Source organism: Gymnoscopelus microlampas (genome assembly GCF_963454915.1).
Source record: "Gymnoscopelus microlampas genome assembly, chromosome: 22".
Taxonomy (NCBI): domain Eukaryota; kingdom Metazoa; phylum Chordata; class Actinopteri; order Myctophiformes; family Myctophidae; genus Gymnoscopelus; species Gymnoscopelus microlampas.
This window is the reverse complement of record NC_139959.1, coordinates 33,804,190-33,828,182: the sequence shown is the minus strand read 5'-3', so window position 1 is coordinate 33,828,182 and position 23,993 is coordinate 33,804,190. Positions and strand designations below refer to the sequence as shown.

The 23,993-nt window shown below is 43.0% G+C and overlaps 1 protein-coding gene across 1 annotated transcript; it reads right to left on the bottom strand.

Annotated features, from left to right (window-relative positions):
* Positions 1-800: 800 nt before the first annotated feature.
* pck2 (phosphoenolpyruvate carboxykinase 2 (mitochondrial)) lies at positions 801-22,492 on the bottom strand. Its single transcript, XM_084048091.1, has 11 exons — positions 21,882-22,492; positions 13,862-14,074; positions 12,078-12,262; positions 11,496-11,566; positions 10,044-10,179; positions 8,127-8,314; positions 5,830-5,992; positions 4,651-4,866; positions 4,090-4,227; positions 3,510-3,605; positions 801-2,443 (listed from the first exon to the last, which is right to left on the bottom strand). Exons 1-11 carry the CDS (start codon positions 21,911-21,913, stop codon positions 1,977-1,979), a joined length of 1,905 nt encoding a protein of 634 aa, XP_083904217.1. The 5' UTR covers positions 21,914-22,492; the 3' UTR covers positions 801-1,976.
* Between the last annotated feature and the right edge of the window lie 1,501 nt (positions 22,493-23,993).

Below are 23,993 nucleotides of genomic sequence, written 5' to 3'. Positions count from 1 at the left end.
ACCACTGGTTTAGTCACGTGGTTCTTAACCCTGGTCCTCAGGGTCACCTGGTGCTGCAGGTATTATATCCGGTAACAGGATAGGTGGGCACCAACAAAGAGTGGGCACCTCTGTGTTAAATTGGCTATTTTTTCCTAAATGTTAAAAAATAAAATATTTGGAAAATGTTTTTAAGTAAAGTAAAGTATACATGATTAGAACATTCGACAATTAAGGTCTAATATTTCTACAATTGCTACAAAACCTGTATATCCAGTCATTTTGGGGCATAAACAAGAAGTTGAAGGATAACATTGAGTCCGATAATGATGTACTGTGCATGTTCACATCATGTATACTTTACATTACTTGAGACCATTTTTCTTTTTCTTTGTTTTACATTTTGGACAAAATAGGCAATTTCACATCGAGGTGCCCAGATGTCCCCAGTGCCCACCTATCCCGTATCCTTCTATCCTCTCCTACAGTAGTAGGATGGAATACCACTACAACATTTATAATAGGTAAGCATTAAAAGTTCAGTAGTGATTTTCTTTTGTTAACTATATTCTGATAGCATATTGATAGCATATATTGCTATAGACTATAGCAATGATTGCTATCAGAATATAGCTATCCTCTCTTTAGTAAGCTACTGCTCTATAGTAGTATAAAGTACTGATATATTATATACTCTATATAGTACAAACACTAATAGTAGAGAGAGAGGGAGAAAGATAAAGTGTGTGTGTGTGTGTGTGTGTGTCCATCTGTTTGTATTAATTCAAACCTGAATATGAAGACCCAACACTGTCTCAATTGGAGGTTATTTATTCATTGCACTGTAATAAAAATCTCGACATTCACGTTATCTGTGGTAATGTCAGTCTGTCTTATTGGTCCAACATTTTACCTATGACTTGTGTAAACTTTACCAGAAATCATGTGTTTATATCAGAGGTCAATATAAAAAGTGGCAAACAAAATCACATGACCATCAACAACGATGGGATTCTTCTAAAATATTTTTAGTGTAGCCTATTTCCACAACAGAACACTGATCAAATGTTCTTACAGTGTTGGTTGACCAAGCTGAATTCATCTTGAAACGAGGAGCATTTCAGAGGACTCCCATCAAATGAATGTTCACAGAACTGGAGCTAAGGATTATTTAAAATCCTTCGACAAGTTAAAATATGAAAACATCAGAGCTTGGCTGAGAAGACTTTGGGGGTTAATCTTGTAAACATTAGGAGCCTAGAGACTGGATAAAGGTCTGTAAAGGCACTATTGGACTACATCGATTGTGCTTTGATCCCCTAGTCATCGTGCCAGGTCATGTGGAATTATTACTGACCATAGTATAGTGTTCTGCATTCAGTCTGCACTGCAGCTAGGAATAAGACAGGAATCATGTTGGATCATTATTATTTAGCTTAATATAAATCTTGAAATTCATCTTGAAATCTGTTTGCTGCAACAGCTCTGTGGGTTTTGAACAGTTCATTCATTCCTTCCCTACTACCCCCCAAACACCACCAAGATCTAATCCTGCAGTATTGCAGTATCACTGTAATAGTGATGTCTTCATTCCAGACCGACCCACCCACCCACCCACCCTACCCTTTCAGCCTTCCTGGCTTCTGTCAAACACGAGATAAGTCAGAGCCACCCAGATCAGAGGACTCTGCTACCGCCATAGAACATGTGAGGTGACAAAAAAATATTGTGGATATGAATTTCTTATGCTGAGAAAAGACATCTTAAGTTTAACTTATGCTTCATAATGCGGTGCTGTTGCTCGCTGTCAAGAGACACCGTTGTGCAATGAAGCATAACTTAGGCTTTAGTCCTGGAAGGGGGGCTTTAACATTGCATCAGCAGTAGAATCTGGCCTATCTATCAGTGGTTGCGGTTCTACCCCTACTTGCTTAATCCCGTGTCATTAACGACTCCATCTCTACTTCCTCCCACTAGACTCGGCTTGCTTCACGTTTCTAAGCCCGTACTCTGTCTTCCAGTGCCTTGAGCTCGGCCTCCACCGGAGCGGGCAGGTCGGCTCCCACCTGCTGGGTGAAGTACGCCCTCAACTCCTGGGTCTCTTTCTGCCAGAAGGGCTTGGGCAGGTCGAACAGGGCGCCCATATCCAGGCCCGACAGGCCCGACGTATCGATGGCGCCGTCTTGCGGCAACCAGCCGATGATGCTCTTCTTGGCCGCTTCGTCCTCGCTCTGGGCTCCGCAGCGCTTGAAGATCCACTCCAGCACGCGGGCGTTGTCGCCGAAGCCCGGCCAGAGGAAGGCGCCCGAGGCGGGGTCCTTCCGGAACCAGTTGACGTGGAAGATTTTGGGCAGCTGGGTGGGGGCCTTGCGGTTCTCCATGCTCAGCCAGTGAGCCAGGTAGTCGCCGAAGTTGTAGCCGAAGAACGGGCGCATGGCAAAGGGGTCGTGCATGATCGACTTGCCTGGAGGAAAAGAACAAGCCTGTGTTACACTAAACAACACATAAAACATCCCCATATCTTACAATGGATGCAAAAATGGCAGATCTATAAGCTCACAACGTGTCAACATGAGCTTGCTCTACTATTTTCGCTATTTGTCGTGTGAAGAAGTATATACTGTAGGCGCCTGCGTGGTGCAGTGGTAAAGTGCCTGCCCACCACCACAGAGGCTGCGGGTTCGAACCCATCGCAGTGCATCCGGCTTTGTCGAGCGTCTATATAGTATAGACGCTATTCTATATGAACACAATTGGCCCGTGTTGGGGGAGGGTGATATTTGTCACTGTACGTACTCCTACGGGAGTACTGTCATGTCAGCAGGGAGTGTTGGGTGGGAGGAGGAGTAGGACGGAGGCTCTACGTCCTCCTGGTGGGGGCTCCTCACTGGCTGGTGAGTCAGTAGGATACGACAGCAGTGACAACACACATGTGTGTGGGGGGGAATAGGCTCTATGCACAGCAGCCATATTGGAAAGAAATTGGACCTCTTCTTACTTCCTTCACAGGTGTTACCAATGATACTAATGAAGGCTCTGTTCCATTCTGGTCAGGGTGCTGATATCGTGCATGTTGGCTCACTAGAAACACTCCATTTTGGTTCCCAGATGGCCCCTTAAGGTGGGTGTGTAACTCTGAGAGTGTACAAATGGAACCAAATGGACCCGTAAGGGTCCATTTGGTTCCATTTGTACACTCTCAGAGTTATGGGGGTCCTTGAAAAAAAGACAACCACTGTGCCACACTAAATGGAACAGAGCCTTAATTAGTATCATTGGTAACACCTGTGAAGGAAGTAAGGAAGGGGCCCAATTCATTCCCAATATGGCTGCTGTGCATAGAGCCTATTAATTGGCATAACGAATTGGGGAGAAAAGAGGAGAAAAAAGCCCCAGGCCAAAAAGGGAAAAAAGAAAAGTATTTACTGTAGGGCTTAAGTGGTTAGGAAAATGTCCCCCACTGTTTTGTTTGCAAATAAAACCCTGCTAATAGTCATTTGAACATGACCTAAGTGTGTGTGAGTGTGTACCTTGGTGCTCAGCAGCTGCTGTGGACTCCGACCTCATGGCTGCACCGACAAACACACCGTGACGCCAGTTAAATGTCTCGTACACCAGAGGGACTCCTGGAAGATACACATTTGTTAGTTAGCTATGTAGCTATCATACATCTTCACTGTATTATTCAAGCACAGCTTGTGGTGTTATAGTGTGTTTTATGCCTGTGTTAGAACATTTACTCTCTAGAACAGAATCCGTAAATCAGAGGGGAAAAACAACCCATTTCTTTCCCACTGCGGCAAGGACTCTGAACACCAGGACCATGTCAAATTAGTCAACATTGCCTGTGAACATTGTCTTGTGACAGTGAATACTGATGTTTGTCCATGTTTGACCTTTGCTGATGTTGTCATTGCACTGAGATTACCCACCATGCTGTACCGAAAGTGTGGTTGTTAAAGTAAACTTTGAGATCAAATCATTTCCATACCAAGTGGGCAATACATGATTGTGTGCTCTCCTTGTAAGTACAATTTTTTTTTAAACATCTCAGAAAATTCCCCCAATATTCCAAACAAAGAAATTGAAAAGACATTTTTCTCAATTCACCTTCTGGTCTCCTGCCACCAAAGATGATGGCGTCGATGGGAACACCTTCTTCGCTTTCCCACAGGGGGTCGATGATGGGGCATTGGGAGGCCGGGGTGCAAAACCGGGAGTTGGGGTGGGCACATGCAGTAGAGTTGCCTGTGTTAAACCATAGTAAATGTATGCTTCATTCATTCTTTGATGGATAACTCTGTTGCTCAGCAAAAAAAAAACATTTTCAACATTGTACTGAAAGTTTCAGTTAATATAAAACATTTTGTCAAGCGACATGTCTGTCTGTCTGTTATTATCATTGAAAGTGAGCAAATAGCTCAGCCTAAAGCAGGGGTTCTCAGGGACCCCTTCGAAAAATCTTTAACAATTGCAAAAAGTGTAGAATAATTATGAAACTTTGAACAACACAACTCTTCTCTTAGATTTGGCAAAACATCTTTTCAGATGGGGGTCCGCGGCCAAAAGATTTAGGGGTCCTTAACATGAAAAAGTTTGAGAATCACTGGCCTAACGAGCAACTGGGTTCATAATACAGAACCAGTCTACATTCTGTAAAGCCTAGCTTACCTTTTTTCCATGCTTTGCCATGCCAGTCTGTGAGGGTGACCCCATCCGTGGGGGCGTCCAGACCCTCCCACCACACCCCTCCGTCGCTGGTTTCACCAACGTTCGTGAACACTGTGTTTTTTTGGATGGTGGCCATGGCGTACGGGTTGGTCTTGTCGGAGGTTCCCGGGGCAACGCCGAAGAAACCATTCTCTGGGTTGATGGCCCTCAGTTTTCCTGGAGCGACGAAATTAATGGCCATAAAGAGAGACCCATATAGATTCTAGAAATGCCTTCTAAATCCAGTTTTCTTAAAAAATGTATGTTACACTATATATATATATATATATATATATATATATATATATATATATATATATATATATATATATATATATATATAGTGTAACTAAATCTAAAATGACACAGATGCTTTCCCAGATTGAATGGGTTAATGGGCCGCACTGTCTGGAACAGTAAATTAAATGAGCTTTTCCAAATGAGCAATTCTGCACTTCAGTGAAAGAAAGTATTAGCATATACATAATGAACTATAGACTTTAAGCTAAGACCATTATAAATAGGTTTCAAACACTGTCTTACTGTGATATACACAATATGAATTGGGACAGGGTCGTGTCATCAATTTATCGTTTGAAGATCAATAGGCTCTATTCACAGCAGCCATATTATGAAGACATTCACAGGTGTTACCAATGATACTAATGAAGGCTCTGTTCCATTCTGGTCAAACAGAGTCAGGGTGCTGATATTGTGCATGTTGGCTCACTGGAAACACTGTTACACCAGTGGGTCTACAGTTGGGGTCCAGGGACCCTAATGGGCTTCCAAATGGCCCCTTACAGATGTGTCACTCTGAGAGTGTACAAATGGAACCAAATGGACCCGTAAAATGGGTCCATTTGGTTCCATTTGTACACTCTCAGAGTTATGGGGTCGTGGAAACCACTGTGCTAGACTAAATGGAACAGAGCCTTCATTAGTATAATTGGTAACACCTGTTAAGGAAGTGATAATATGGCTGCTGTGCATAGAGCGTATTGTTTTACAACTGTTGTGCAATAAAACATAAATTAATGCGCGCGTGCATGTGTGTGCGTGAGTGTGTTTATGTGTACATCCATGCTTGTGACACAGGTCCTGTGACGTGCATGTACACGCGTTCCTCTCCCCGCTCACCCTGGCCGTCGAACTTCATCCACGCGATGTCGTCTCCCACGCACTCAACCTTCCAGCCCGGTAGGGAGGGTTTCATCATGGCCAGGTTGGTCTTACCACAGGCACTGGGAAAGGCCGCGGCTACGTACCGCTTCACTCCCTGAGGGTTGGTGATACCTAGGATCTGAGAGAGGACGAGGTGGCAGTGGGAAGGGGAAGGAGATGAAATGAAGAGGAGAGAGGGGAGGTTGTGTAAGAAAGAGCAAGTGCAGGAGCAGAGAGCAAGTGGGGAAAAGAAAGCAGAGAGAGAGAGAGTGGTGAGTTTTAATAGGTGAGGTGTGTGGCACAAAACATGACCACGGTGTTAGTTGAAAACTAGACAGACTACATCAAAAAACGTTTCCGTACAGAGCTTGTCAATAGGCTCTACGCACAGCAGCCATATTGGGGATGAATTGGGCCCCTGCCTTACTTCCTTTACAGGTGTTACCAATACTACTAATTAAGGCTCTGTTCCATTTAGTGTGGCATAGTGGTTGTCTTATTTTCAAGGACCCCCATAACTCTGAGAGTGTACAAATGGAACCAAATGGACCCGTACACTCTCAGAGTTAGACACCCACCATAAGGGGCCATTTGGAAACCGAAATGGAGTGTTTCTAGTAAGCCAACATGCACGATATCAGCACCCTGACCAGAATGGAACAGAGCCTTCATTAGTATCATCTGTGAAGGAAGTAAGAAGAGGCCCAATTTCTCTCCAAAATGGCTGCTGTGCATAGAGCCTATTCCTATGTATACCCCACCCCTGCCCCACTGGTCTGTGGAGGGTGTATACTGACAACCACATGCCTCCTGTGACACACATGGAGTCACCAGACACTTCTTTTCATCTGAGTGTAATACACAATTCTCCAAAATTCACTCCAAACTGAACAGGCGCCTCAACCAACCAGCAGATGTCGCTAGTACAGTGACAAGGACACAATCCCCTGCCAGCTTCCAATTGTGTTTGTTGGAACATCCGGCCAAACCGGAGTCTGTGGGTGAGTGCTTTACATCTACGCCACCCAGATTGCACCGAACTTTTACCTTATCAGACCTAAAAATTACTGAGGGCCGTTTCACTTCACTTTAGCTACTTATTACCTCGGCCAAGGAGGTAATGTTTAAGCCCCTCTCCAACCATGTGTTAGCAGGATATCTTGGGCAGTAATGAAAGGAATTGCAAAACATATGGTGGAAAGGATGGTTCGGGGCCAAGAAGAACTGATTCACACAAAAGCGGGTGTGACAGTAGTCGTAGCCTGCCACAAAAATGCTCATAACTTCTAAACAGATAATAACATAGCACCACAATACTTTAAATTGAAAAAGGGTTCATCATGGGCCCAGGGCTGCCTAACTTTTGTTTTTGTTGACATACTTTTATTATATTGGCAACCTCCTACACAATTTGTCTTTCATTTGCAGTTAAAATAATGTATTCATTGTAAACATTTTCTGACGGGAGGGGGAGTGGTAGTATAAGAGATCTTTCAGATGAATGCATAAGAGCTATATGTCCATGAAACTGATTAACCCATTAAAACCGGGAACGCAACTACTGCATGTAATTTTACATTTTAGCTATATATAGAGCACATTGGTTGGCTATTGAAAAATAGCAGATATACGCTCGTAGATCTGCTATTTTTGAAAGATCTTAAAATGTGTGCAAATCTTATATATATTTTAGGTTTAAAGCAAACATTTTTTACTCAAATATTTGCTCCTGGGGGTCCCTGGAACTGAATATTTTGAGATGAGGGTCCGTGGTCAAAATACATATAATTTTGGGGGTCCATGACATGAAAAGGTTTGATATACCTTTACTGATATACGTTTTTCAGAAAACTGTTATGATTTAGAAGACATTTTTAGAATCGGGCCTCAGGTCTTAAAGGAGTAGTTCACCCCAAAAAAAAACGTATTTTCTATCAATTACACACCCCATGAAACCTTGAATTCATGGAGATTTTTTTGTTTTGTCGCATTCCTAAGCCAATCGTTTGATGACAGGCGGAAAGATGCTAATGTCTCCGGTAGGAGACTCAAAGTTGACACTTTGTGATAACCGCTGCCGGTCATCAAATTATTGGCTCAGGAATGAGACAAAAACAAAAAAATCTCCATGAATTCAAGTCTCCATGGGGTGAGTAATCGATAGAAAAAAAGTCATTTTGGGGGTGAACTATCCCTTTAATGGGTCGAATTCTGAAAATGGAAAACCTCAGAAATATCCACTAAAGGAACCTCTCCATCAAGCTCATTCTCACCAGCATATGCTCGGCCAGCCAGCCCTCGTCCCTGGCGATGCGGGAGGCGATGCGGAGAGCAAAGCACTTCTTCCCCAAGAGAGAGTTTCCTCCATAGCCGCTGCCGAAGGACACGATCTGTCTGCTGTCTGGCAGATGGGAGATGAGCACCTTTTCTGGGTTACAGGGCCATGAGCTGACCAGGGGAGCTGGGTGAGGAGAGAGAGAGAGAGAGAGAAGTCTGCCATTAACCACATGAACCCTAGCATCTAGTGATGAGCGGGTCGACCCGTAACCCGCGGGACCCGCGGGTCAACCCGCGGCACGAGTGGGTCGAGTCAGGATTTCAGAGGCAATTATGCGGGCTGCGGGTGAGCGGGTCAGCGCTCTCACACGCAAAAAAATAAAAAAAATAACATGCTCTTGTTTTGTCTTTATTCCTAATAAGAATAAGAATAATAACAATAAAACAGTTTGAATACACTTGGGGTGTATACTTGAGGATTATTTTCCTTCATGATTTTACCGTTTTTTTTTTTTTACCGCGGGTCGCGGGGCGGGTTGAGCCATAGATTTATAAATTGGGTCGCGGGGCGGGTTGAGGCGGGTTGGGTTCCGTGGCGGGGCGGGGCGGGGCGGGTCATGAAAAAACCCGACCCGCACATCACTACTAGCATCCCTATTCTGGGGGAGAGCCTTTGGCAAAAATAGCCGATCTACAAGTATTGTGACGCATTGTGAGCTTGCAGATCAGCTCATTTCACTGAAGAGGAGGGAACCTAGTATACACGCCTGTACGGGTTAGTCTTTGTAAACAAAAACTGCACAGGGCAGATATGAAAAATAACTTAAATATACACAGACATTACTGACAACGACCGGTACCAATAATCAAAATAAATAATGTAGTATGGCCAAACAGGCCATGCATTTAGTAACTTTCTAAAAGGTTAGCTGGACGCGATGTGGGCCTGTAGGTGAACAAAATATTATTTATATTATTTTTCAACAGATGAATTTCTACAGACGAATGGAAACGATTCTGACGACTATGCAAAATGATTGCGATTATCTTAAATAATTGTGATCTAGCCATCATCATGTAATAATAGGCTCTATGCATAGTAGCCATATTGGAAAGAAATTGGGCCTCTTCTTACTTCCTTCACAGGTGTTATCAATGATACTAATGAAGGCTCTGTTCCATTCTGGTCAGGGTGCTGATATTGCAGTGTTTCTCCTATATGCATTAAGCAGTGGCGGGCCGCCACCCCTTAAATACGACCGCCACCATATGATTTTTTTCAACGAAATCTTTTTTTTTTTTAAATCATGGACATATCCGTGATTGGCAGGTAATGTGTTAAGTAAGAAGAGTACTTCTTCCACCACTGTCTTTTTGTTACTTATGACAGTTTGTCTATACTACGGTCTAATAAAAGTATATTTTCCTAAATCTGGAGACAATTCATATGTAAACTATACACATATATATTCCTGCTCATTACTGTGCATATGTACCATATAAGTCTTCGTGTTTGAGCACAAATATGCATTTTGAGAACCCAAAAAATGTTGACCCAAAGTATTCCGGCATGCGCGCCCCACACCTTCACCTTCTGGCTAGGGGAAACACTGTATTGTGCATGTTGGCTCACTAGAAACACTCCATTTTGGTTCCCAAATGGCCCCTTATGGTGGGTGTGTAACTCTGAGAGTGTACAAATGGAACCAAATGGACCCATAAGGGTCCATTTGGTTCCATTTGTACACTCAGAGTTATGGGGGTCCTTGAAAATAAGACAACCACTATGCCACACTAAATGGAACAGAGCCTTAATTAGTATTATTGGTAACAAAAGGAAGTAAGGCAGGGGCCCAGTTCATTCCCAATATGGCTGCTGTGCATAGAGCCTATCGTGACAGGCTTCGTGATACCTTTGAGTGGCAGGGGGCTTCCAAGGGAGTGCTGGCAACGGACAAACTCCTCTCCTTCTGCCAGTTTGTTGAGGACGGGAGTACCCATGCGCGTCATGACTCCCATACTGGCCACCACGTACGGTGAGTCTGTCACCTACGAGGAGAAGAAAACTTCATTAGGGCCACAACTACCTATTGTTTTCTTAGCGATTAGTATATTGATTCTTTTTTCGATTCATCAAATAGTCAAGCAGCGTGTTTAATATATTTTGTATTGTGCAAAAGACGTGAAAATAGCCGACAACACAACGTTGATCAGCTTATAGATCTATTTTCAAACTTCTTGAATTTATTTAAGGTTTTCTTTTATGTTTTGCCTATAATGAAAATAGGAATACATTATTTATTATTATTGCTTATTTTATTTAATTATCAATATTTTTGTATAATCGATTAACTTGTTGCACCCCTAAACTTCATCACTCTTGACACATTCACTGCCAGGGGCTTTCTAAGGCTGACAGGTAGCTTCTGCCAGCATTTTTAAGCATTCTGACTAATTTTTCAAGACCACAGAATATGTATCTCCAGTATGATCTATCCCCTGATGGTTGCTAATCATGGAGGAAATCACTGTGCTTCCGTGGGAAAAAAAATGTCATCATGACCTCCCGTTCTCTTGTTATACCCCGTTGAAAATAGCATGTGTCGCCAAAAATGCATAGTAAAAAAAAAAAAATACACAAGAGCCGAGATACAGGATTTTAAAGTAATAAGTTGGATTTTAGGGTGGATTTTAAATCGCGGATATGTCCGTGATTGATATGTGAATGGCAGTGAATGTGTTAACTAGGAACTTTGTCTCTCAAGGTCTCACGGTGACCACAGGTTAATTTCAAACTGCATCAACCAATCCTTTTCGACTATAGTGTTGCTCGACATCTACACACATAGATGTAAAGTATACAAACTGCATGTTGCATGGTACATGTGGCCCCCAGCGGCTGCCAGGGGAGTCAGTTGGAAAGGATTCAATTCACAAGATTATGGTTATGGATTATTGTGCCAGTTTAACCACTTAAAACCCGATGTCTCTATTTTAGGCATGTCATTATTGTCAGCATTTTTCAAAAAAGTTCACACATTTTAAATAAGGTTTTTAAAAACAAGAAAAGTTGCTATTTCAGGTGGTGGTGTTGTGTTTTTTAAAGCAATTTCACAATAAGGCAGCCACATCTAGATTGGTATGGCTATTTGGGGGTCACATTAACCACTTAAAACCTGATGTCTCTATTTTAGGCATGTCATTATTGTCAGCATTTTTCAAAAACGTTCACACATTTTCAATAAGGTTTTTGAAAACGGGAAAGGTTGCTATTTCAGGTGGTGGTGTTGTGTTTTTTAAAGCAATTTCACAATAAGGCAGCCACAGCTTGATTGGTAATGCAAAGTGATGAGGGCAGCAGTCACCTGGACACCATATTTAGACAGTGTAGACCCTACAGGACCCATGCTGAAGGGGATGACGTACATGGTCCGACCTGCAGACAGGGTAAAGAGCAGAGGGTAATGTAATACATAACTGATGATCATCAGGCTTGCAAATGGAGAAAATTGATGAATAAGTGTTACCCCTGAATGCTGCCTGTCATAGGTGATACAGAAATAGAACATAGAGGGGAACCATTGGAATCCTTAAGAACGCGTCACCTAACTTCTATGATTTCTTTCTATGAGGTTTAAGTTTAATACGATTTTCAGAAACATGACAGCTGGCCTCACCTGTGTGTAATTAACCCTTAATCCCCCACTATATACAACCTCTATGAGTCCCGGATCACGATAGTCATCATCAAGTTTAATTTGCCCAAAGGCAGTAGTGGCGTTTACTGTATATTTAGACTGCATGACAGCTGTTAGATGTGTTTTCCTGGGTTTTACAAGTGTTACACCTTATCAAACCAAACAGTCACACACAAACAAGGTACACTTGATACCCAACTCAATTGCGGTGACATGGAAATAACATTAACGTCGTATAATCCCCCCCACCTGCCATGCAGCCAGGGAAACGTTCCGCTCTAGCCTTCTGCCAGTCGCTCTCGCTCATCCAGCTGCCCAGCTGGCTCTTGACTCCTCCACTAGGGATGGGGATGGTGTCCCGTTGATTCTTGGTCACGATCACTGTCTTGCTCTCCACTCGAGCCACGTCTTTGGGGTCTGTGCGGGCCAGCCAGCTGTCACCAAGGAAGCAGCATTACGAATCAGGACAGCAGAGAGGACAAGTAGTGGAAATAGAGACACCCGTGGGGACTACGACTACTATATACTAGCTCTTATTTATATGGATGACTTCTGTATATCTCTGCTGTCGGGCAGAAACCAGCCAACTCCAAAATGTTAATTTTTCAGGAAATGACAAAAACAAAACAAAACATAAAGTGGAGTTAGGAGGTTTTGTTCCTCATTGATAAGAACAGCTGAATGGACCTCCAAGCTCACAATGAGGTTGGAGGTCAAAAGGGGGTGGAGCCTGGAGTCAGCAAAACCAGCTAACTCCACCCCCCTTTGGTGGAGTTAGCTGGTTTAGCAGAAAGTTTGAGGAAATGTGTCAGAAGCGCTTTTTAATACTTTACATTGGTTCAATATTGTTTTGAAATCAACACACAGACGTAAAGGCTGTTCAATAGCACTGATTTATGGAAAAAATGCAATAGCGGAAAAATGGAGTTGGCTGGTTTCTGCCCGACAGCAACAATATTGTATATGGCTATGTCATTTTAGTCTGTTAGTCCTTATTTACAGGGATAACTTCTCTTTATTGTTTAGCTCTACAGTATATCACGTTAGGCTGTTAGTATTTTTTTATATGGATTGTGTGTCTATATTATATATGTCATGTCAGGCTAAAAGCAATTGTCAGGTGTGATAGCATCAGAGGAGCATCTGCAGTGCTACTGTAACACAGGAGTGTCCCAGAAAGAGGACTTCTTTAATCTACAACCACAGCCATAAACTGAGGTAAATGTGTCCTGACAATAAAGATCATCATAATGATAGCTACAGTAAATACAGCTATAATCCTCTGGGGTGAAAGTTCATTTAATAATACACTTTATGTATTATTCCTTCTTATCTGGTTTTATGACAGTGTGAGCGTCTGGCACGCCGCGGTCGTCTCGGCGAACACGATGTGAGAGCGTGACAGAGAGGTCGATTGATGTCTGCGTCCTTAACGTGTACTAATGGATTTGTGTGCATGGAGATAGAGGTGGCTGGTGAGAGTCTCACAAAGCACAGGGTGATACTAGAACTGAGTTTATTGTGAACGCCCCAGACCATTTTATAATATAATGTTATTTTTATTTTGTTTTTTTTAGTGGTGATTTATACAGGATTGGTAGGGGGAAACTGTAATACAAATGTACAGCGCAAATAAACTTGATTCTGATTAATTACAGCAGGGGTCTTCAACAGGGGGTCCGGGACCAGAGTTACTACAAGGGGTCCGCCAATTCTTTGTGTGATATGATTTTTTTTCTTACCTTAACCACTTGAACCCTAGCATCCCTTTTTCTGAGGAGAACTTTAGCCAAAAATTGCAGATCTACAAGCTCACAACGCCTAGCAGCGCGAGGCGTTGTGAGCTTGTAGATCGTCTATTTTTGGCAAAGAGGTTTAAGTGTAGAGGGGAAAAAGAGAAGACTAAGTAAAAAAAAAAGTTTAATTTGAAACACAATTTTATACAATATAGAGGGGGTCCCTACTTCATCTCTCTCTCAGCTAGGGGGTCCCTGGCCTGAAAAGGTTGAAGACCCCTGAATTGCAGTATTTACCAGTTCTCATATTTGGTCAGCCTCTTAACCATCCCTTCCTTCTCCAGGCCAGCCAGGATGTTTGCCGATTCTTCTGGTGTCCCCGTCACCACGTGCACACTGGCGGGCTTGCACTCGTCCACCGCCCCCTTAACGAACTCAGCAACAGCCGGGGGCAGAGAGGGAATGGAGGCCAGGGATCGAACCCCGATGCTGGCCCCAACACCGCCCCGCCTGGAAGAGAAGAGAAATGAATGGATTGTTTAGAGCAGTGGTTTTCAAACTTTTTAATTTCAAGTACCCCGATAACTCTCTGAGGGTGTACAAATAGGCTCTATGTACAGCAGCCATATTATCACATCCTTCACAGGTGTTACCAATGATACTAATGAAGGCTCTGTTCCATTTAGTGTAGCACAGTGGTTCTCAGATATTTCAATTTCCACGACCCTTACGGGTCCATTTGGTTCCATTTGTACCCTGGACACACATTTTAGACCCACTGGTGTAGCAGAGTGTTTCCAGTGAATGGAACAGAGCCTTCATTAGTATCATTGGTAACACCTGTGGATGTCTTCACAATATGGCTGCTGTGCATAGAGCCTATAGACCCATAGGTGTCCATTTGTACATCCTCCTGTCCATTTGAACATCCTCTCGGCCAGGACTTCCTTTTTACCACATGAACCCTAGCATCCCGGATATGGGACAAATATTTGGCAAAAATAACAAATCTACAGGGTGAGAACCACAGGGTTGGAACCACAGGGTGAGAACCACAGGGTTAGAAGAATGGTGTTTTCTCATCGTGGACAACAACTATACACAGTACACACACCCTGGGGAAAGCAGCAGGTCCTAAACCTTTGTCCTGGGTTAGGGAATTGTCCTAAATCACGGATGAAGTAGGAAGATGCAGAGGAGTAGTATTTTTATTAGTCTGCATTGGGTGCAAATATTGGGTAGTTCAATGAATTTAAAGTACAGCAATACATCTGGGAATTATCCCAGATTTTGAATTAACGTTATTCATGTTACACATTTCATGCAACCTAATGATCAAACATGGAAAGTTTGGAAACAGAAGCTAAAATATCAGAATGATGTATTTGTCTTAGCTGCTTTATATATCAGGTGCCCGATATTTAACACAACAAAACTAGTAGTATCTTGCAACCAGTTGCAAGAAATTGCAGCGGTCTGAATTGACCCGTTGCCGGTCAGCGCAGTTTGGGGATAATGTTGCAAGTGGTTGCGAATGGTTGCACGTTGTTGCAAGTTGCGTCGAGAATAATTGGTGAACTGGGCTTTAAACTATAATAACCATAAAAGTATCTGTCCACCACCGTGGAGACTGGGGTTCGACTTGGTTGAGTTCCATCGAACACAATTGGTCATGTTCGTGAGTGAAAAGCAAGCAGGCAAGGTCAATCACCGTCACTGGACTAGCGGTTGGTTTGGATGCTTGTTCAGCAGGGAGCAGAACTGGGAGGGATGGCATGTTCCTCCACATACGTTTACACCCAGTGAAACTCCTCAGAGTCCTCACTGTCAGCTGAAAAGAAGCGGCTGGCGACTACACGAATGAATGAATGAATGAATGAATGAATGATTTTTTATGTTCGTGTCTTGTCATAAGACCCATCCCTTACGGGATTATAAGACACCAAAAACATAAATAAACAATATCACATTCTCTTCCTGGAAAACTGCACAAAAGAAAATGTTGTGTATCGGAGGAGACCTGTGACTGTCTACATCCTCCTCAAGACCAAACAGTAGAGGTTGGTAGTGACAAGGACTATACAAATATGGGGGGAATTGGCAACAACTAAATTGGGGAGAAAAAAACTATAGTTTACTGTGCACTGTGGTCCTGATGCTAAATGATCAAAATGAGAGATGCAGCAATTGCCTTGATAAGGTTTAAGTGAATGAGGTTCAACAGGTTTAACGACTATGTTCAGACAGTATCTGTGCAGACAGGCTAGAACTGCTAGCCAACTAGGATGACCTGAGGGATAAAACATTACATTGGAGGACTAGTGTTTCTTTTCCTATTTCCTTTCAAGGGATTGTTTAATATAACAGTGTTAACATTTCCAATCTGCTCTTAACCACTGAAAACCCTATAAAACTTTGTTGACCGGGTGTGGGGTGACATTGGGGGGGGGGGGGGTAATACAAAGTCCTCTCCCTTTTTCCCTTTACAGCAAATCTCTTTGCAGAAAATAGGCAATCTACAAGTACGTTGTAGATCGGTTATTTTTACCAAATATTTGTCCCGGAACCGAGATGCTAGGGTTCATGTGGTAAAAAGGAAGTCCTGGCCGGGTATCAAAACCGGGTCTCGCTGTCAGGCATGTGATACGAACCTCAACCACTCAACTATCTGCCCCTGGAAAGACGATCTCTGTCGCTGCACTAGCGACTCCTAAGGGTTAGTCGGGGCTCCATTGGGCAGGGATTGAAACTGAGATGGATAAAATGTTCCTCCGCATGCGTTACACCCCCCTGGTGAAACACCTCACTAGCAGGTGCTCACCATAATACCCAGATTGAAACTGGAAACAGGTGTTTATGGTCATAATGATCTGCTGCCCCACCGATCAAACAATGCTATGAGGAACTGAACTGGAACTGAAGTTCCGGAACCTGTTTGTTTCCAGTTTCAATCTGCTGCCCCGACCAATCAAATGAAGCAATGGGAAGCTGAACTGGAACCGGAAACAGGTATGCCACTTTCAGTATACCGGGACTACAGTTTCACCACAGAGCCCACAGCTGACACCCTTGCATTTTTGGAAGTCCAAAGCTGTAACTACGGGGCGGGGCATTCATGTGACAGCAGGGACAGCGACATGCCTACCGTTGCCCTGCGTTTACCCTGGGGTAGGACGGTGCAACCTGAGACCTCAGCAATAAGCCCATTCGCATAATGAGAGAGGAGAGGAGATGGCCAGCCTATTGTTTGTTAACAGCGCACGGTATTTACAACGCCAAGCCACTGAAGAGGGTTTCAACTGCACACGCTGTTTAAACAGAGGCCCTGTGTGTGATCCCTTTCTCTGCCTTCCTATAGTTTGCTACAGTAACAAAGGGCACCAATGCATAGTGATGACTGGCTTAACCTGAAATACTGTGTGTGTGTGTGTGTGTGTGTGTGTGTGTGTGTGTGTGTGTGTGTGTGTGTGTGTGTGTGTGTGTGTGTGTGTGTGTGTGTGTGTGTGTACAATACATGCACTGCTATCTCTGTCAGAACCTTAATGTCCTCACAAGGATAGCAAGATAAGGAAAATAACATCAAGTGAGGACACTTTGCCTGGTCCTCGCTTTTCAAGAGGATGTTTTAGGGTTAGGACATGGGTTCAGGGTTAGGGCTACTGTAAGTTGAGATTAGGCGCACGTGTAATGGTGATGTTTAGGGTTAGAGCTTAGGGAATGAATGTAGTCAATGGAAATCAGTTGAACGTCCTTAAGTGTAGTGGTACAAGAATGTGCTACTGGTGACCTCAGATGGAATCTTCGTCAACTCATCATAAGGAAGGTTTTAGAACCATCCGTCCACAAAATAGGAAACATGCAGCAGCAGAATAGAAATACTGTAATTTGTAGGGATGCGCCGATTTCTGTCCGATTCAGCAGAAAACACTGATTGAATCTGCAGCCTTCATCATCACAAAAAGCTTTTTCAAATTCAAATATTATAAAATAAAATATTGGCTAAAATCGATATATTATTTTAATATCGGTTCAAACGATATTGAATTTTTAAGGCTGATAATGCTCATACCGATATGATGACCGATAAATCATGCATCCCTAGGAATTTGCTTTATAATTTCAGTCACACTGCACTTCACGTAGAAGTCGGTGGTTCATTACGACCAGGAACACAAATCACACTTTTCTACTTGAGCGGTTGGTTGAAAGCGAGTGAGACAGTGGCTCTGAAAACTGCCAGCATTCAGCTCCCAGTTGGCAGCACTGAGGGCGTCATTGTGCATCATGTGCGTGGAGTGGACACACGCATGCACACACATTTGGTCAGCGTGCGAGTACAAAGGCTACGTGCATAGCCAAGCCTTATAAGCCCACAGTGAGAAGATAACTTGTAACTTGACGGGGGAAGAGGGCAAGATGCCAAGAACAACTTCTACCCAACCTCAAAGTTCAGACTACTATAGAACATGGACCTTTACCCTGTTCCTTAACCACATTAACCCTGGTGTCCCTACTATGGGCATGTCATTATAGTGAAGGGTTAACTACACACACATCAACAGTGGGTGCTCCATGAAAAATGTCAAATACCGGTATTTTAAAGTAAGTAACCTACACACCAAATCATTGTTCAGACTTCTTGATTAAAAGGGATAGTTCACCCCCAAAATTACTTTTTTCTATTGATTAGTCACCCCATGGAGACTTGAATTCATGGATTTGTTTTTGTCGCATTCTTAAGCCAATAATCAAGTAACCAAATAATTCAAGTCTCCATGGGGAGACTAATCGATAGAATTTTTTTTTTTGGGTGAACTATCCCTTTCACCAAAAAATGAAATGTTTCAATCTGTGTTGGATAACCCATTCAACCCACACAAATCAAAACATTGTCGTGTCATTATAGCAACCATTTTTAAGACAGAAGATCTACATGCTCACAACACAGTGCAATGCGATCCATTGTGAGTTTGTAGATCGGCTATTATCTGCAAAGAGATTTGGTGTTGACTAAGGGGGAAAGGAATGGGTTTTGGATAGACCCCTGAGGGACTCCGGTCAACTGTAGTAAATAGGGTTTAAAGTGGTTAAGCAACAAATCCAAGGACACATACTGTATTTGACATTTGATCATAAATGTCACTATTCAAATAGGAGGATAATTCCACCACAAATAGATCAATATGCCTTTCTTCGCCCCTCGTTCTCGCCAAAGAGAATCAACCAAGCATGGCCCTGTACTCGATCACGTTACAAATCACCATAACCATGTGTACAGTGCTCAGAGTTAAAGCTCTAATGTGATTAGAAAGTCAAATCAGATAAGGTCAGATTTCCAAAGTGAATCAATAAAACACATAATGGTCCTTGCTTGTCTACAGGAGTAGAGCCACGGGCTGGTGCGACAAAGACCCGAATGGGAAACAAACAAGCGTGCGGAGAGTAGCTCCTCTGTTCCTCATTCTATTATGTCATTCTTCAAAGACCTCATCATCCCCTAATGACCTTTGATGCCCAAAGGGCTCCACTCATTCTTTCGCTCCTCTCTCCCTCTCTTTTTTCCTCTCCCTCCCCCTATCCTGTGCTCATCTCTCCTCGCCCCATCCCCCGAATCGGTTGAACCATTACACAAGTTAAACATGGTTCCATTTAGCATAGCGGCGAAGCTCCTAATTTATGGGAGGCCTGTAAGAACTTGCACTGAGCTAAAACGCTGAGCAAACGTTTGTGCTGCTGCACACTGCATTGTTTTAACCACTTTCAAACTGGCGTCCCTATTTTGGCCATGTCATTATAGATGACAATGTTCTCAAATCTCCCCCCAAAGAAATTCAAGAATAGACAATCTCTAAGCTCACAACGCGTCACAGCGTTTAACTTATAGATCAGCTATTTTTTGGAACATTTTGAATAGAGTTTTTGTGGTTAACTGTACTATTCCCCATGAAGAGGGAGAACATATGGGATTTTGAACAAGACACATGAGTACACAGACTTTGTAACCAGGGATCTTATCAAGAACGGAGCACCTGAGTGGATGCATGGTGAGCGGAGATAAACCACGGGAATGTATCAGTTCCCATAACCCCCCTCCCCTGCTGTCGCTTGGCTCCGGGGTGAGCAGTGCACAGTTCCTTTTCCCCCAGTACAATCAAACACGTCTCTGAATCAGCAGGCCAATCCACATGCTCCGCAAGCACACACACCCACATCGGTCAATAGTTTCACAGGGCATAGTCTACGCACACGAAGCAAGCAATAACAGCACGTAGGTATAGGGCCTTACATTGCATGCACATCTTGCTGATAGCCTCTGTGACTTACATTGGGCCTAGACATGCCATGCCTGTGGTGAGTACAGGGGGGAAGTACATGGGATGCTCCTTAAGAGCAATGAAACACATGGGACATGTTATAATGGGACAAGTCCTTCAAAATGTCTTGAGCACAAATGCAAACACATACAATAAATTAATATAGACTTTCTTTCTGATCTGTAATACTCGAACCTATATTGTACAACGCGTCACTAGGTTATTTTCCCGCGAGCCCCACGATCTAAGTATATAAATATAACGTAGTCTTCACATGCATTCTTTGTGAAATGGTCAATTGACTGACATGCATTCCCCTATGGCAAGCATAACACACACACACACACACACACACACACACACACACACACACACACACACACACACATGCGGAGTGCTCACAGTATGTACTCCTCAGTCCCTGTGTGATAGGACCACACAACCTAAGGAAGAGAGTAGTGAAGAACAGGAAATGTAGAGATTTGGATACAATTAGGACAACACTTTGACACATACAACTCTGAGTGTGCGTTGGTGGTATATAGGCCGTTGTCCTGTGACAGTGTCATTGGCAGCTCCGCACTCCTGTGTCAGATTTGGACAGTTACGTTAACAGCTGAGAAAATTCAACACGTTTCCCAACTCAGTTATCTATCCCAGTGGTTCTCAACCTGGCTGTGAACCCACCAAAATAATCATATTTGAACTGGGGACCCCCCACTCTGACAAGCACTTTTGCAGTTGAGTGGAGGCATTACATTTTGTTTGACTCTGTTCCACAGATAAATATAGTGAAAATAGCAGATCTACAAGCTCACAACGCCTCGCGATGAGCTTGTAGATCGGCTATTTTCACACATTTTTGCCTCTTTCTTTTATTATTTGACAATTTGGCCAATGTTTGACTAGTTTTTATATTATAGTTGTTTGTTGACAGAGCCTTCATTAGTATCATTGGTAACACCAGTGAATGTCTTCATAATATGGCTGCTGTGCATAGAGCCTATTACCTGTGTGTACCTAAACACATATTATGAAAACAATATGTATTTAGGAAGAGTGCCAATGGCCATATCTTGAAATATAGGTTTGCAAATCTGGCTTAAGGTAGCTTATCTGTATTAGCCATTGTACTGTTAAAATATTTGTCCTATCTAATAGTGTGTAGCCTAACAATATGTGCTTTTATAGACCTTACAGTTGCACTGAGACATTGGCATTGTCACACCGACAACAATATCGCCTATTCAGCTACACTGACTGGTAAAAATGTGATCACATCCAGTGGTACATGTACTCAAGTACTGTACTTAAGCACAATTTTGAGGTCTTTTTTACTTTACTGGAGTACTTTTCAGTTCAATTTTCAGTACTTTTACTTCTACTCCACTACATCTCAGAGGCAAATATTGTACTTTTACTTCACTACAATTATTTGACAGCTTTAGCTACTAGTTACTTTGCAGAGTTAGATTGTCACAAAACATACATTAACCACTTCAGCCCTATATTTACTTTGTGCTATTTGAAAATAGCAGATCTACCAGCTCACAGTGCGTAGCAGCATTGAGAGCTTGTAGATCTGCTATTTTCAGAAGTTTTTTTATACATTTGAAAACTTGAAATGGGACATTCTGCATAATGAGTACTTTTACTTTTGGTAATTTAAGTACATTTTGATGCCAATACTTTTGTACTTTTACTCAAGTACATTTTGAATTCCAGCCTTTTACTGGTATATATATATAGAGTATTCCTACATTGCAGTATTGATACTTTTATTTAAGTAAAACTCCTGAGTACTTTTTCCACCACTGATCACATCACAAACGTGAAACGATGCAAGTTTCAGCCAGACCAATTCAAACACCCAGTGTACAGTACAGTACACCATGTACTGTCAGTGTAAATGCAATGCACACACCCCCTTACAGATCAGAGATACAACATCATTACATAAATAAATAAATAACACAGTAAAACAAGTCCATATAAACACTCACCTTCTTATTACTCCTAGTAAAAGGCACGACATCTTTGGCAGTTATAAAAAGATCTAGCTAATTAAATAGGTTATAAAAACCGATCACACATATAAAGTCTATTATAAACTAAAAGGAAAACAGAGATCGTGTTGTGTGGCTACGACAACGGATCACAACTCATGTGTGATCGTCTGGTCTGCGGTGATGAAGTCCAGTGATCAGGGTTTACAGAGAGAGACCCTTGCACCCTAAACACGTGGACATATAATACACCCCCCTTGATGCGACCAGCAACAGGTAGTGTAACGAGAGGCGGCATTAATCTAATGCACAACAACCTCACAATGACAACAACATTACTGATCGCGACGAGAATCAATGACGGTCAATGCCGGCTCCACATGTAGGCAAAAAAAACTCAGTAGTTTCCTTAAGTTCGTTGTGATGATGCTACCATCGAACGATCGAATCTCCCAGCATCAAGACAGACCCGTGTCGGAGATCTGATATAAAGTAAACGGCGACCAAACACGTCGGGGACTCAAATACAGTTCTGGGTGGTCATTTTGGTCCCTTTTCTGGTCCCCGGCTCCAGATTGCGACTCCTCTTCCTACTGTTTGCTGCTAACACGGGGGACACCGGACACACACGGTAACCGGAACGCTCGCCCCAAAATACGCGGATCGCTCGTCGTTCTTGTATTGTTTGACTGAGGATAAGGTTAGAAATACATTTTAGGGTTAGGCTAGCCATGGATGAACTTCAACCTGGTGTTTGCACCTTCTCCCTTTTTGGCTCGTACATCTACATAAACGTTCATATTTCAAATATAAAGTGCTTGCCCCGTGGCCACGGATGTTACAATTATGTACGGGTCCTCAAAAGTACCTGTATTTTCCATATTGTTCAATAAAAAGCATTTTAATCCGATCGGTGGCCATTTTCTCATAGAGTTATAATGCATCAGAGTGCAATACACCTCCCAACCGCGTAGTTGAAAGCATATGGAGAAAATGGCCACCGATCGGATTAAAATTATTTTTATTGAACAACACGGAATATACGGGTACTTTTTAGGGCCCGTACAGTATTGTAACATCCATGGCCATGGGGTTTGAACTTTATATTTGAAATCTGAACGTTTATGTAGATGTGTGGGCCAAAAAGGGAGAACGTGCAAACACCAGGTTGAAGTTCATCGATGACCATGCCCGTCATGATATGACAGTCGTGTTTCAGGGCTAGGTTTAGGAATAGTTTTACTGTTTTTTAGCCTGGTGGCGACCGTTCCGAGGTTGCCATAAGGCTCTATTCACAGCAGCCATATAGACCCCTTAACAGACGACGTCACACTGATAAGAACCAGTATGCGTGCAACCAGTATGCGCTAAATGAAACCCATTCTATCAGGTCTCGCTAGGACGCGCCTCACTAGCCATCACACAAGGGGGGGGTGGGATGTGCTGAAACTAGCGCACCCCGAAACAACAGGTTGGGAATTGATTGCGTGAAACAATCACCTGCGCATCCAGTCTCAATGTTAGTAAACAATTAATTGGTCTATTATGAAGACATTCACACAGGTGTTACCACCAATGATACTAATGAAGGCTCTGTGCGTTCCGTTCCATTCTGGTCAAACAGAGTCAGGGTGCTGATATTGTGCATGTTGGCTCACTGGAAACACCCTGTTGCACCAGTGGGTCTACAGTTGGGGTCCAGGGACCCTCATGGGCTTCCAAAGGCCCCTTGCAGGTGTGTAACTCTGAGAGTGTACAAATGGAACCAAATGGACCATTTGTACAGTACACTCTCAGAGTTGTGGGGGTCGTGGAAATCACTGTGCTAGACTAAATGGAACAGAGCCTTCATTAGTATCATTGGTAACACCTGTGAAGGAAGTGATAATATGGCTGCTGTGCATAGAGCCGGGGCGACTGTGTTTTGGGGCGAGCGTTTTGGTATTCAGACACACCCACGTGTAGACCGCCCCTGCTGGCTGTGGCTGATGCAAGTTCCCTCTGTTCTGTCCCTAGTCTTCCTCAGTGATGGAAGAAGTACTCACATTTTTACTTTAAGTAAAAGTAGCAATACCCTATTGTAGAAAGAGTCTGTTACAAGCACAAGTT